General features: G+C 46.8%; 1 protein-coding gene across 1 annotated transcript in view; it reads left to right on the top strand.

The window, feature by feature from the left end:
* GTF2IRD2B (GTF2I repeat domain containing 2B) overlaps window positions 1-9,725 on the top strand; it is a 67,172-nt gene extending 57,447 nt beyond the window's left edge. Inside the window, exons 12-15 of the mRNA XM_017849887.1 lie at window positions 1,280-1,363; window positions 2,626-2,809; window positions 4,048-4,076; window positions 7,979-9,725. Of these exons, the coding sequence (XP_017705376.1) occupies window positions 1,280-1,363; window positions 2,626-2,809; window positions 4,048-4,076; window positions 7,979-9,582 (1,901 nt within the window). The 3' untranslated portion in view covers window positions 9,583-9,725. The remainder of the gene's footprint in view (window positions 1-1,279; window positions 1,364-2,625; window positions 2,810-4,047; window positions 4,077-7,978) is intronic.
* Window positions 9,726-13,857: the final 4,132 nt, after the last annotated feature.

Here is a 13,857-nt window from a genome sequence, read left to right as displayed (position 1 = left end):
AAAACTAGCTGGGCGAGGTGGTGGGCGCCTGTAGTCCCAGCTACTCCGGAGGCTGAGGCAGGAGAATGGCTTAAACCCGGGAGGCGGAGCTTGCAGTGAGCTGAGATCTGGCCACTGCACTCCAGCCCAGGCGACAGAGCAAGACTCCATCTCAAAATAATAATAATAATAATAATAATAATCTTCTTTTCTGAATATGTGTATGTAAAATATATCTGGAAATATACAAGGTAATCTAATAACATAGTTCCTCCAGGGAAGGAAACTGACAGCTGAGATAGGGATGGGAGAGAGACATTTGAGATGTTTCTGTATATTACTCTTCTTCAGTGTTGAGCCATGTGATTGCTTTAGTTATTCAAAAGTAAATAAAATTTTAAAGTGTTGAAAAATATCTAAAAAATAAAAACACAAGAAGGGCCAGGCATGGTGGCATGTGCCTGTAATCTCAGCACTTTGGGAGGCTGAGGCAGGAGGATCACTTGAGCCCAGGAATTTGAGACCAGCCTGCACAGCACAGTGAGACTCTGTCTCTAAAAAACAAAGCAAAGAAAAATAGACTGGGTGCAGTGGCTCACACCTGTAATCCCAGCACTTTGGGAGGCTGAGGCAGGTGGATTACCTGAGGTCAGGAGTTCGAAACTAGCCTGCCCAACATGGTGAAACCCCGTCTCTACTAAAAATACAAAACTTAGCCAGGTGTGGTGGCAGACGCCTATAATCCCAGCTACTTAGGAGGCTGAGGCAGAAGAATCGCTTGAATCTGGGAGGGGTGTAATTAATTTCTTGAACCCAGAAGTTTGCCATGAACCAAGATTGCACCATTGTACACCAGCCTGGGCGACAAGAGCAAAACTCAGCCTCAAAAAAAAAAAGAAAAGAAAAAAGAAAATAAATAAAGAAAATAAAATATACCTTTCCTTCTAATCCTAGTACCTCTTATTCCTTTTACTTGTCATATTTCATGGGCTAAGATTTCTATTTTAAGGCTGAAAAGTGGTGGTGAAAGTAAACATCCTTATCTTATATGATATTGAAAATATTCCTTAAAAGTAATATGTAGTATGTTTATATAGGGTTATGATTTGGAAAATTCTGTATTATCTATAATGGCTTCCATTTCCAAATTTCCAAAATGCTTAATTATTGCTAAAAGTAAACTCAGTAACAATCCAGGTAAAGCACTTTCTCGGGTGCTAACAGGCATTTCTCCCAACAGCTTTCTTGGGAGAAAATACATGAATAACTTTGGTTTGTTTATTTGTTCAATTATTTTTAGATAATGAGAAGGAAAGATTATCAAGCATTGAAAAGATTAAACAGCTAAGAGAACAAGTTAATGACCTCTTTAGCCGAAAATTTGGTAAGTTTTTATATCTTTTTATATCCAGAATTCATATACTTAAAATACTTCTTTTTAAAAGAATACTTGGCCAGGTGCATTGGCTCACACCTGTAATCCCAGCACTTTAGGAGGCCAAGGCTAGAGAATCACTTGAGCCCAGGAGTTTGAGACCAGCCTGGGCAACAAAGTGACCCCCAGGTCTGTAAAAAAAAAAAAAAAAACTTTATCTTGCAAGAAATTGATCTTGGCTGGGCGCAGTGGTTCACGCTTTTAATCCCAGCACTTTGGGAGGCCAAGGTGGGTGGATCACTTGAGGCCAGGAGTTCGAGTCCAGCCTGGCCAACATGGTGAAACCCCATCTCTACTAAAAATACAAAAAATTAGCCAGGTGTGGTGGTGCATGCCTGTAATCCCAGCAACTCAGGAGGCTGAGGCACGAGAATTGCTTGAAACTGGGAGGTGGAGGTTGCAGTGAGCTGAGATTGCGCTATTGCACTCCAGCCTGGGCGACAGAGCAAGACCCTGTCTCAGGAAAAAAAAAAAAAGGAAGAAATTGATCTTTTGTGAAAGAGCTATGATAAAATTAGTCAATGTGTCTTTTACAGAAGAGTTTTTGCTTGGTAGCATTGACTAATTACAATAATAATAATAGCTATCTTTGTTTTACTGAGTGCTCACCTTGGGTATTATTTTTTGTGCTCAACATGTGTTTGATCATTTAATCCTCACATAAAACCTTTCAGGTAGGCGCCATGATAACCCTGGGTAATGGATGGAGAAACTGAGTTTGTCTACTACCCATGCCAATTTGAAAATGTTAACGTTATATTCACACATCGCAGTACCACTGGAAAATAATAATGACTGATTATAAGTATTGTCATTTGATGCTTCTAAATTCTGGTTCAGGAAATGTAAGGAACAAACTCAGCTAGTTTTATTTGTGTGTTTTTTGTTGTTGTTGTTGTTTTGTTTTGTTTTGAGGCAGGGTCTTGCTCTGTCTCCCAGGCTAGTGTGCAGTGGGGCGATCTCGGCTAATTGCCATTTCTGCCTCCTGGGTCCCTCCTGTGTAACTGGGATTACAGGCATGCGCCACCATGCCCAACTAATTTTTGTATTTTTAGTAGAGACAGGGTTTCGCCATATTAGCCATAGCTGGTCTCGAACTCCTGGCCTCAAGTGATTCACCCGCCTCAGTCTCCCAGAGGGCTGGGATTACAGGTGTGAGCCACCGCGCCCAGCCAAACTCAGCTGGTTTTATGCTGCTCATCCCGTCACAGGTGAAGCAATTGGCGTGGATTTCCCTGTGAAAGTTCCCTACAGGAAGATCACATTCAACCCTGGCTGTGTGGTGATTGACGGCATGCCCCCGGGGGTGGTATTCAAGGCCCCTGGCTACCTGGAAATCAGTTCCATGAGGAGGATCTTAGAGGCAGCTGAGTTTATCAAATTCACAGTCATCAGGTAAGTGAGTCAAGAGAGTGAATCTGGAGACTCTGACTTGCCCAAGGTGGGCATGTGGCAGCCCAGGAATGTCTGCCCCATGACTTGGGCTGGGGGTTTGTTCCTGCAGTGACTTCATTATCTTCTGCTTCCTCGAGATGTATCCATGTCCCTGTTCCTTGGTGATCACGGGCAGCCCGTCCCAGTTTTAGCTCACACAGCACCTAGCATAGAGTTAACACTCCGCAAAAGTTTGTCCAATAAAACTAAGTGGGGCCGGGCACGGTGGCTCATGCCCGTAATCCCAGCACTTTGGGAGGCTGAGGTGGGCAGGTCGTCTGAGGTCAGGAATTTGAGCCGAGCCTGGCCAACATGGTGAAACCCCGTCGCTACTAAAAATACAAACATTAGCCAAGTGTGGTGGCGGGTGCCTCTAATCCCAGCTACTCAGGAGGCTGAGGCATGAGAATCGCTTGACCTGGGAGGTGGAGGTTGCAGTGAGCTGACGTGGCACCACTGCGCTCCAGCCTGGGCAGCAGAGTTAGATTCCATCTCCAAAAATAAATAAATAGGCTGAGCATGGTAGCTCAGGCCTGTAATCCCAGCATTCTGGTAGGCCGAGGCAAGTGGATCATTTGAGGTCATGAGTTTGAGACCAACCTGGCCAACATGGTGAAACTCCATCTCTACTAAAAATAAACATTAGCCGGGTGTTTCCCAGCTACTTAGGAGAATCACTTGAACCTGGAATGTGGAGGTTGCAGTGAGCCAAGATGACACCACTGCACTCCAGCCTGGGTGATGGAGTGAGACTCCGTCTCAAAAAAAAAACCAAAAACAAAAATTTCGGTGCAGTGGCTCACGCCTGTAATCCCAGCACTTTGGGAGGCCAAGGAGGATAGATATCCTGAGGTCAGGAGTTCAAGACTAGCCTGGCCAACATGGTGAAACTAAAAATACAAAAAATGAGTCGGGTGTGGTGACAGGCGCCGGTAGTCCCAGCTACTTAGGAGGCTGAGGCAGGAGAATGATTTGAACCTGGGAGGCGGAGCTTGCAGTGAGCTGAGGTCACGCCACTGCATTCCAGCCTGGGTGACAGAGTGAGACTCTGTCTTAAAAAAACAAAAACTACATAAATAAATAAATAAATATTCTTCTGTAAAAAAATAAATAAGTAAAAATTTAAAAAATAATAAAACTAAGTGGACAAAAGAGGAAACATGAGCTTGTTGCATTTATCAATGTGTCTCTCTCTTCAGGCCGCTTCCAGGGCTTGAGCTCAGTAATGGTGAGTATTCTGTATGGTGAGAAGAACGTTCTGGCAATGTTGGGCCACGGGAAGCGTCTGGGTGGGCGCTCACCACAGGGTCTTTGCTTCCTTGAGACTGGGACCCAAGTACACGGCCTTCGATGCATGCTTTATTTTTCCTGCGTGTGATAAAGTTAGATAACTCTGTTACTTGAGTTTGATTAACCAGGCATTTTTTCTTATACAACAGTCTGAAGAAGCATAATCTATATCACACCATGAGTGTGACGTGTGATGTGGCACACTCTTTTTTTTTTTTTTTTTTTCTGGAGACGAGTCTTGCTCTGTCACCCAGGCTGGAGTGCAATGGCACAATCTCAGCTCACTGCAACCTCCCCCTCCCAGGTTCAAGCGATTCTCCTGCCTCAGCCTCCTGAGTAGCTGGGACTATAGGCACTTGCCACCACGCCTGGCTAATTTTTGTATTTTTAGTAGAGATGTTTTTTGCCATGTTGACCAGGCTGGTCTCGAACTTCTGACCTCAAGTGATCCGCCCACCTTCACCTCCCAAAGTGCTGGGATTACAGGCATGAGCCACTGCGCATGGCCGATGTGGCATACTATTCAAGTGTGCTATGTGGTGGGGGCTCCCCTGAGGCCCCCCGCACAGCCGTGCTCAAGATCACAGTACCGATCTCCTCTGTGTTACTTGATAAATAGTGCCTATTTGGCCCCCGGCCCCACTCTAGTACCTCCCCACCTCTAGACCTTGGCTTGACCTCCCTACAGTGCTGAAGCAAAAGGGATTCCACCTGGCACAGCAGGGGCCCCCAGAACCCTTCCAGTGCCGAGACTAGCATCTGTTCTTTTTTTTTTTTTGAGACAGAGTCTTGCTCTGTCACCCAGGCTGGAGTGCCGTGGTGCGATCTTGGCTCACTGCAACCTCCGCCTCCCAGGTTCAATCGATTCTCCTGCCTCAGCCTTCCGATTAGCTGGGATGACAGGTGTGTGCCACCACATCCGGCTAATTTTTGTATTTTTTAGTAGAGACAGAGTTTAGCCATGTTGGCCAGGCTGGTCTCAAACTCCTGACCTCAAGTAATCCACCCACCTTGGCCTCCCAAAGTACTGGGATTACAGATGTGAGCCACTGCACCCGGCTCAGCATCTGTTCTGATTGAGCAATGCCCAGGCATTCTGCTACTTAAATGTTCTCTTCCCCCCTCCCCAACACTTATTTTAAGTTCTAGGGTACATGTGTAGAATGTGCAGGTTTGTTAAACATAGGTAAACGTGTGCCATGGTGGTTTGCTGCACAGATCAACCCATCACCTAGATATTAAGTCCAGCATCCATTAAGCTATTCTTCCTGATGCTCTCCCTCTCCCTACCCGCCCCCACCCTGTTAAATATTCTTAATATCTTCCCTGGAGCCCTTGCAAGTGAATCAGTATCCTGTCAAGTAGAATATGGAGAGGTGTTCTCACGAGCGTGAGTCAACCAGGGAACCTCCTAATGTAACATTTGAAAACCAAAGTAGGCTGGGCGCGGTGACTCACGCCTGTAATCCCAGCACTTTGGGAAGCCGAGGTGGACGGATCACGAGGTCAGGAGATGGAGACCCTTCTGTACAACATGATGAAACTCTGTCTCTACTAGAAATACAAAAATTAGCCGGGCATGGTGGCGCGTGCCACCACTGGGATTACTACTACTAATGAGTAGTAATCCCAGCTACTCAGGAGGCTGAGGCAGGAGAATCACTTGAACCAGGGAGTGGGAGGTTGCAGTGAGCCGAGATCGTGCCACTGCACTCCAGTTTGGTGACAGAGCAAGACTCCGTCTCAAAAAAAAAAAAAAAAAAAAAAAAGAAAGAAAAAAAAAGAAAACCAAAGTATTCTATTAAAATGCTCCATTCTTCTTCCCAAATGCATCTGATTGCTAAATGATTTTTTGATCTTTTATAATAGCTTTATTTATTTATGCTATTATTATTGGGGTTTTTTAGAGACAAGGTCTCTGTTGCCCAGGCTGGAGTGCAGTGGCATGATCATAGCTTACTGCAGCCTGGAAGTCCTGCCCTCAGGCGATTCTCCCACCTCTGCCTCCGGAGTAGCTGGGACAGCACCACCATGCCCAGCTAATTTTTTTTTTTTTTTTGGAGAGACAGGGTCTCGCTATGTTTCCCAGGCTGGCCTTGAACTTCTGGCTTCAAGCGATCCTCCTGCCTCAGCCTCCCAAAGTGCTGAAATTATAGGCATGAGCCGCTGTACAGGGCCTGCGTTTTCTTAAGGTGCACTTTTATGTGTGTGTACTCTGGAAATACCTTGATTACCTGAAGGGTGGCCAGGTTCTTTAAATCTAAAGCAGCAGCCCCTGTACACTTGAACACACTTATATGTATGAGTTTTGTGTGGTTCTGTGGCCGTCACCCTTGTCGTTTGAGACTCACAGTAGGTAAAAATCATATGCCTTGTCTGTGCTCATTCCCATCTCTGTTATTTCAAAGTTTTCTTGGGAATCAAATGAAAAAATATGTTAAAATGCTCACATAATCCCAGGACTTTTGGAGGCCAAGGCAAGAGGATTGCTTGAGGCCAGGAGTTCGAGACCAGCCTGGGCAACATAGCAAGACCCCCCCCCCATCTCTACAAAAAATTTAAAAATTAGCTGGACATAGTGGATCATACCTGTATCCCCAGCTACTTGGCAGGCTGAAGCAGGAGGATCACTTAAACTCAGGAGTTTGAGACAGCAGAGAGCCATAATTGCAGCACTACATTCCAGCCTGGGTGACAAAACAAGACCCTGTCTCTAAAAAGAAAATGCAAACATATTATCAAATAATTCCTGTTTAAACTGGATGTAACAAGCACAGCTATGTGCTGAACCTCATCAAAGGTGTCTTTTGTTTGGCTCATGTATTTTTAAAAATAAGGATGAGGCCAGGCATGGTGGCTCCTGTAATCCCCGCATTTTGGGAGGCCAAGGCGGGTGGATCGCTTGAGCCCGGGAGTTTCAGACCAGCCTGGGCAACATGGCAAGAGTCCAGCTCTACAAAAAAAAAAAAAAAGAAGAAGAAGAAGAAAGAAAGAAAAAATAGCTGGGTGTGGTGGTGCATGCCTGTAGCCCCAGCAACTGGGGAGCTGAGGTGGGAGGATCGCCTGAGCCCAGGGAGTTCCAGGCTGCAGTGAGCCATTATCACACCACTGCACTCCAGCCTGGATGACAGAGTGAGACTTTGTCTCCAAAAAAAAAAAAAAGGAATAGTGGCCAACATTGAAAAACCAGGCACCCTTTCATAAAACTCATGAAAGTTTTATGGGTGGGTGCAGTGGCTCACGCCTGTAATCCCAGCACTTTGGGAGGCTGAGGCAGGTGGATTTCTTGAGGTCAGGAGTTCGAGACCAGCCTGGACAACATGGTGAAACCTCATCTCTACTAAAAATACAAAAATTAGGTGGGCATGGTGGTGGTCGCCTGTCATCCCAGCTACTCAGGAGGCTGAGGCAGAAGAATTGCTTGAACTGGGGAGGCGGAAGTTGCATTGAGCCGAGATTGAGCCACTGCACTCCAGTCTGGGTGACAGAGCAAAACTCCGTCTCAAAAAAAAAAAGTCAGATGCATTTGGGAAGAAGAATGGAGCATTTTAATAGAATATTTTGGTTTTCTTTTTTTTTCTTTTTCTTTTTCTTTTCTTTCTTTCTTTTTTTTTTTTTTTTTTTTTTGAGATGACATCTGGCCACAGCTGGCGTGGCAGCAGTTTGCTGGAGTTGAGGGTCAGCCGTCCCTCTCTGCAGGGTGGGTCACCCTCCTGTTAATCACACCCCGCCCCACCCGCTTCCTCCCTCACGTGCCTCATCAAGCATTTGCTGTTGTTTTCCTCATAGTAACGTTAAGAGAAAAGTGAAATATTTTTGTCTCCCTGTCTCTGTCAAAAGTGGGAAAACGAAAGATAGACCAAGAGGGCCGTGTGTTTCAAGAAAAGTGGGAGAGAGCGTATTTCTTCGTGGAAGTACAGAATATTCCAACATGTCTCATATGCAAACAAAGCATGTCTGTGTCCAAAGAATATAACCTAAGACGCCACTATCAAACCAACCACAGCAAGCACTACGACCAGTATACGGAAAGAATGCGTGACGAGAAGCTTCACGAGCTGAAAAAAGGGCTCAGAAAGTATCTCTTAGGCTCGTCAGACACCGAGTGTCCCGAGCAAAAACAAGTGTTGGCAAACGCAAGTCCAACCCAGAAATCCCCCGTGCAGCCTGTGGAGGACCTGGCTGGGAACTTATGGGAGAAGTTACGTGAAAAAATCAGGTCTTTTGTGGCATATTCTATCGCAATCGATGAGATCACGGATATAAATAATACCACCCAGTTGGCCATATTCATCCGCGGCGTCGATGAGAACTTCGATGTGTCTGAAGAACTTCTGGACACGGTGCCCATGACGGGTACAAAATCTGGAAACGAGGTCTTTTCGCGTGTTGAGAAGAGTCTGAAAAAGTTCTGTATCGACTGGTCGAAATTAGTAAGCGTGGCCTCCACTGGCACCCCAGCGATGGTGGATGCCAATAACGGGCTTGTCACAAAACTGAAGAGCAGGGTGGCCACGTTCTGCAAGGGTGCGGAACTGAAGTCCCTCTGTTGTATAATTCATCCGGAATCACTCTGTGCTCAGAAGCTGAAGATGGACCACGTCATGGACGTGGTAGTGAACTCCGTGAACTGGATATGCTCCCGGGGACTGAACCACAGCGAGTTCACAACCTTGCTCTATGAGCTGGACAGCCAATATGGCAGCCTCCTGTACTACACGGAGATTAAGTGGCTCAGTCGCGGGCTGGTGCTAAAGAGATTTTTCGAATCGTTGGAAGAAATCGACTCCTTCATGTCGTCCAGAGGGAAACCCCTGCCTCAGCTGAGCTCCATAGATTGGATCCGAGACCTGGCCTTCTTGGTTGACATGACGATGCACCTGAACACTTTGAACATCTCTCTCCAAGGGCACTCCCAAATCGTCACGCAGATGTATGACTTGATCCGGGCGTTCCTAGCAAAACTGTGCCTCTGGGAGACTCATTTGGCGAGGAATAATCTGGCCCACTTTCCCACCCTGAAATCGGTTTCCAGAAATGAAAGCGACGGCCTGAACTACATTCCCAAAATCGCGGAACTCAAGGCCGAATTCCAGAAAAGGCTGTCCGATTTCAAACTCTACGAAAGCGAGCTGGCTCTGTTCAGCTCCCCGTTCTCCACGAAGATCGACAGTGTGCACGAGGAGCTCCAGATGGAGGTGATCGACCTGCAGTGCAACACGGTCCTGAAGACGAAATACGACAAGGTGGGAATACCAGAATTCTACAAGTACCTCTGGGGCAGCTACCCGAAATACAAGCACCACTGCGCAAAGGTTCTCTCCATGTTCGGGAGCACCTACATCTGCGAACAGCTCTTCTCCATTATGAAACTGAGCAAAACAAAATACTGCTCCCAGTTAAAGGATTCCCAGTGGGACTCTGTACTGCACATCGCAACATGATGGAGAGAAAACTCCTGGCAGGGCCCTATGGTGGGAAGGGCTGGAGTCTTCTAGGCCCAAAGGAGATGACAAAATGAATTATTTTTTTCTTTTTTGAGACAGAGTCTTGCTCTGTCGCCCAGGCTGGAGTGCAGTGGCGTGATCTCAGCTCGCTGCAACCTCCAGCTCCTGGGTTCGAACGATTCTCCTGCCTCAGCCTCCCGAGTAACTGGGACTACAGGCGTGCGCCATCAGGCCGGGCTAATTTTTGTACTAGTAAAGACGGGGTTTCATCATGTTGGCCAGGCTGGTCTCGAACTCCTGACCTCAGGTGATCCACCCGCCTCGACCTCACAAAGTGCTGGGATTACAAGCATGAACCACTGTGCCCAGCTGACAAAATGAATTCTTGAACATTTTTTTTTCAGTTTTTTTTCCACTTTGAATCAGAAATATAATCTGCAGTACCATACTTGTTTATATGACATTGTATGCCTCACTACTCAGTAAAAATCAAGAAAGTTTTACTGTAGTATTGATACTTGACTTTTCTTCTGCCTGGCCTGTTTCATTCATTCACATTACCTGCCTGCCACCCTGATAGGCACTGTAGTTGGCATCTCGAAGTTTAAATCAATCAACAGAGAAATAGGGAGAGAGACGTGGATGTTTGCTTTTTGGTTTTTGGGGTTTCTTTTGAGACAGAGTCTCACTCTGTCACCCAGATTTCAGTGCAATGGCGCGATCTGGGCTCACTGCAGCCTCCGTCTCCCAGGTTCAAGTGATTCCCCTGCCTCAGCCTCCCGAGTAGCTGGGATTACAGGTGCCCACCACCACGCCCTGCTCATTTTTGTATTTTTAGTAGAGATAGGGTTTCACCATGTTGGCCAGTCTGGTCACAAACTCCTGACCTCAAATGATCTGCCTGCCTTGGCCTCCCAAAGTGCTGGAATTACAGCCGTGAGCCACCACACCCAGCCCGAGACATATATATTTGTGGAGGAGTATATATGAATACACATTTATTCCCTGTTCCCATCTGCGTGGTCTCCCACATGGTCTAATATGTTTCCAAGTTTCAGGAGAAATAGTTGAAAACATACTGACATACTATAATCCTATGTTATCTGTCTTTGCCTTCGCCTGGAACCAGAAAGGTCAGTTTTAAAATGGAAAACCCCAGAGCCAGAAAGGTCAGGTTTAAAATGGAAAACCCCAGAGCAAATAACATAGGCTCTGTCTATAAAAGTTAGACAAAGTAAGTCGAGGTTTATAGGTTATCTTTTTTTTTTTTTTTTTTTTTTTTTACTTCAAATAGTTACAGAAAAGTTGTGGCCAAGCACGTGGCTCATACCTGTAATCCCAGCACTTTGGGAGGCCAAGGTGGGTGTATGAGTTGAGGTTAGGAGTTCGAGACCAGCCTGGGTAACATGGTGAAACCCCATCTCTTCTGAAAACACAAAGATTAGCCGGGCGTGGTAGTGCGCGCCTGTAATCCCAGCTACTCAGGAGGCTGAGGCAGGAGAATCACTTGAACCCAGGAGACGGGTTCAAGAACCCAGGAGACAGGTTCTCCATGTTCGGGAGCACCTACATCTGCGAACAGCTCTTCTCCATTATGAAACTGAGCAAAACAAAATACTGCTCCCAGTTAAAGGATTCCCAGTGGGACTCTGTACTGCACATCGCAACATGATGGAGAGAAAACTCCTGGCAGGGCCCTATGGTGGGAAGGGCTGGAGTCTTCTAGGCCCTTCTGAGCAAAACAGTGAGATTGTGCCATTGCACTCCGGCCTGAGCAACAGAGTGAGACTTTGTCTCAAAAATAAAAGTTGCAAAATAAAAATAGTATGAAAAATACTCACATGCCCTTTAGCCAGACTCTCAATCATTAACATTTTACCCTTGTTTCATTATTCGATCACTTTGTCTCCCTCCCTCGTTCCCTCCCTCTCCCTCTCACTCATATGTGTGTATGTGTGTCTATAATCAGTGCCTATGGTAAGTGCGTATAAGCAAACGTCTATGAGTATCTATGATATGTGTATAAATGGATGTGCATTATTTTCCTGGATCGTTCAAGGGAAAGTTACATACATCATTTACCACTAAATACTTCAGTGAGTATTTTCTGAGAACAGGGATATTCTCTTACACAATCACGTTTCCTTTACCAACTTCAGTAAATTGAACATTGTTGCAATTATTTTATCCAGTTTACTGTTCACACTATAGTTTTCTCTGTTGACCCAATAATATCTTTCCCTTTTTCATTTTTGGAAACAAGGAAATGGTCTCAGTCTGTCGCCCAGGTTGGAGTGCAGTGGTGCGACCTTGGCTCACTGCAACCTCTGCTTCCTGGGTTCAAGTGATCCTCCCACCTCAGCCTTCCAAGTAGCTGGGACTACAGGTGCGTGCTACCATGCCCAGCTAATTTTTGTGGTTTGTCTGGTTTTTTTTGTAGAGACGGGGTCTCCCTTTGTTGCCCAGACTGATCTCAAACTTCCGGGCTCAAGCAATCCACCCGCCTCGGCTTCCCAAAGTGATATCTTTCCCTTAACAGCATTTTTCGGCAAGGCGTGGTGGCTCACGCCTGTAATCCCAGCTTTGGGAGGCCGAGGCAGGTGGATCACGAGGTCAGGAGATCGAGACCATCCTGGCTAACACGGTGAAACCCCGTCTCTACTAAAAATGCTAAAAATTAGCCGGGTGTGGCGGCGGGCGCCTGTAGTCCCAGCTACTTGGGAGGCTGAAGTAGGAGAATGGTGTGAACCCTGGAGGCGGAGCTTGCAGTGAGCCGAGATCACACCACTGCACTCCAGCCTGGGCGACAGAGCGAGACTCCATCTCAAAAAAAAAAAAAAAAAAATAGCATTTTTCTCCTGGCAGGTTGTCATTTGAAGGCCTGTGTATGTATGTGTGTAATCTCTATTAGTCTCTGGAATTAGTGGCACAAAATTGTGAATACTTTCCAGATTGGGGGAATTCATGTGACCAGGATGGAGGAAGGCTGTGGATCTCCACCTAATGACCCACTCAGGAAGCAATGGAGTAAAGGACTTTAATAAAAATGACAGGGAGTGCAGGAGGGAGAGGGCAACCCCCAGGCCAGGAGCCCAGTTGGAGCCGAGGTGCCTATCCTCAGACACAGGAAAATGACCCCTCTCCAGGCAGTTCCTGTCGTTGACTTCAGGTACAGCTGAGTCTGGCAAGCTCAGCGCTCTTTTGGAGAAGGAATCCCAGATGGGCTGGTTTCTAATGGCAGTTGGAGGGAAGCCCAGGTCTTGGCAGAACTGAGCACTTGTTGACACCACATATCAGAGGTGTGGCCGTGCAGCAGCAGGACCAGAGCAGCCCCCACTGTTATAGACAGGAAGCTGAAGCTCAGAGTGGCTGAGAGGCTTGCTCAAGGTCACACAGCCATTATAGGAGTTGTCAGGATTCAAACCAGGGTCCATGTGACTCCAAAGTCCATGTGCCTCACTCTTTTTTTTTTTTTTTTTTTTTTTTTTTTTTGAGATGGAGTGTCGCTCTGTCACTCAGGCTGGAGTGCAGTGGTGCGATCTCGGCCCAATGCAACCTCCGCCTCTCAGGTTCTAGTGATTCTCGTGCCCCAGCCTCCCGAGTAGCTGGGACGACAGGCATGTGCCACCACGCCCGACTAATTTTTGTATTTTTTAGTAGAGACGGGGATTCACCATGTTGGCCAGGCTGGTCTCGAACCCCTGCCCTCAAGTAATCCACCCACCTCGGCCCCCCAAAGTGCTGGGATTACAGGTGTGAGCCACCACAGCCGGCCCATGTGCTTCATTCCTAAGCAGCCACTGTGCCTGACACGGAGACCTAGCAGGTACCTGTCTTGCAGCCTCTGCCCTCATCATCTGCCATGTGTGTGGCTCCCTGGTGGTCTACTCATCAGATGACAGGGAGAGGGCAGTAGGGCTCAGCCTAGGCTGCCTTCCGTTGGCCGGACCATTCATGAAGCTGTTCTGCTTTGAATCAATTCCCAAGGCCCCAGTATTCCTTCTTTCCCCTGGAATGTATGTTGGGACCAGGATGGCTTGAGATATGATGGCCACTGACATGCCCTGTCACTCATGGGACTGAGCTAAGACTGGGGAAATGACTGAATGTGTGAGAAAGGTTTTTTGTTTGTTTTTTTGAGACAGTCTTGCTCAGTTGCCCAGACTGGAACGCAGTGGCAGGATCTCAGCTCACTGCAACCTCTGCCTCCCGAGTTCAAGCAATTCTCCTGCCTCGGCCTCCTGAGTAGCTGGTATTACAGGCCCCCCCCCC

Source organism: Rhinopithecus bieti, unplaced genomic scaffold (assembly GCF_001698545.2).
Source record: "Rhinopithecus bieti isolate Rb0 unplaced genomic scaffold, ASM169854v2 scaffold_31823, whole genome shotgun sequence".
In the NCBI taxonomy this organism is placed as follows: domain Eukaryota; kingdom Metazoa; phylum Chordata; class Mammalia; order Primates; family Cercopithecidae; genus Rhinopithecus; species Rhinopithecus bieti.
Note: the sequence above shows the minus strand (reverse complement) of the source record. Positions and strands in the feature narration are given on the sequence as shown.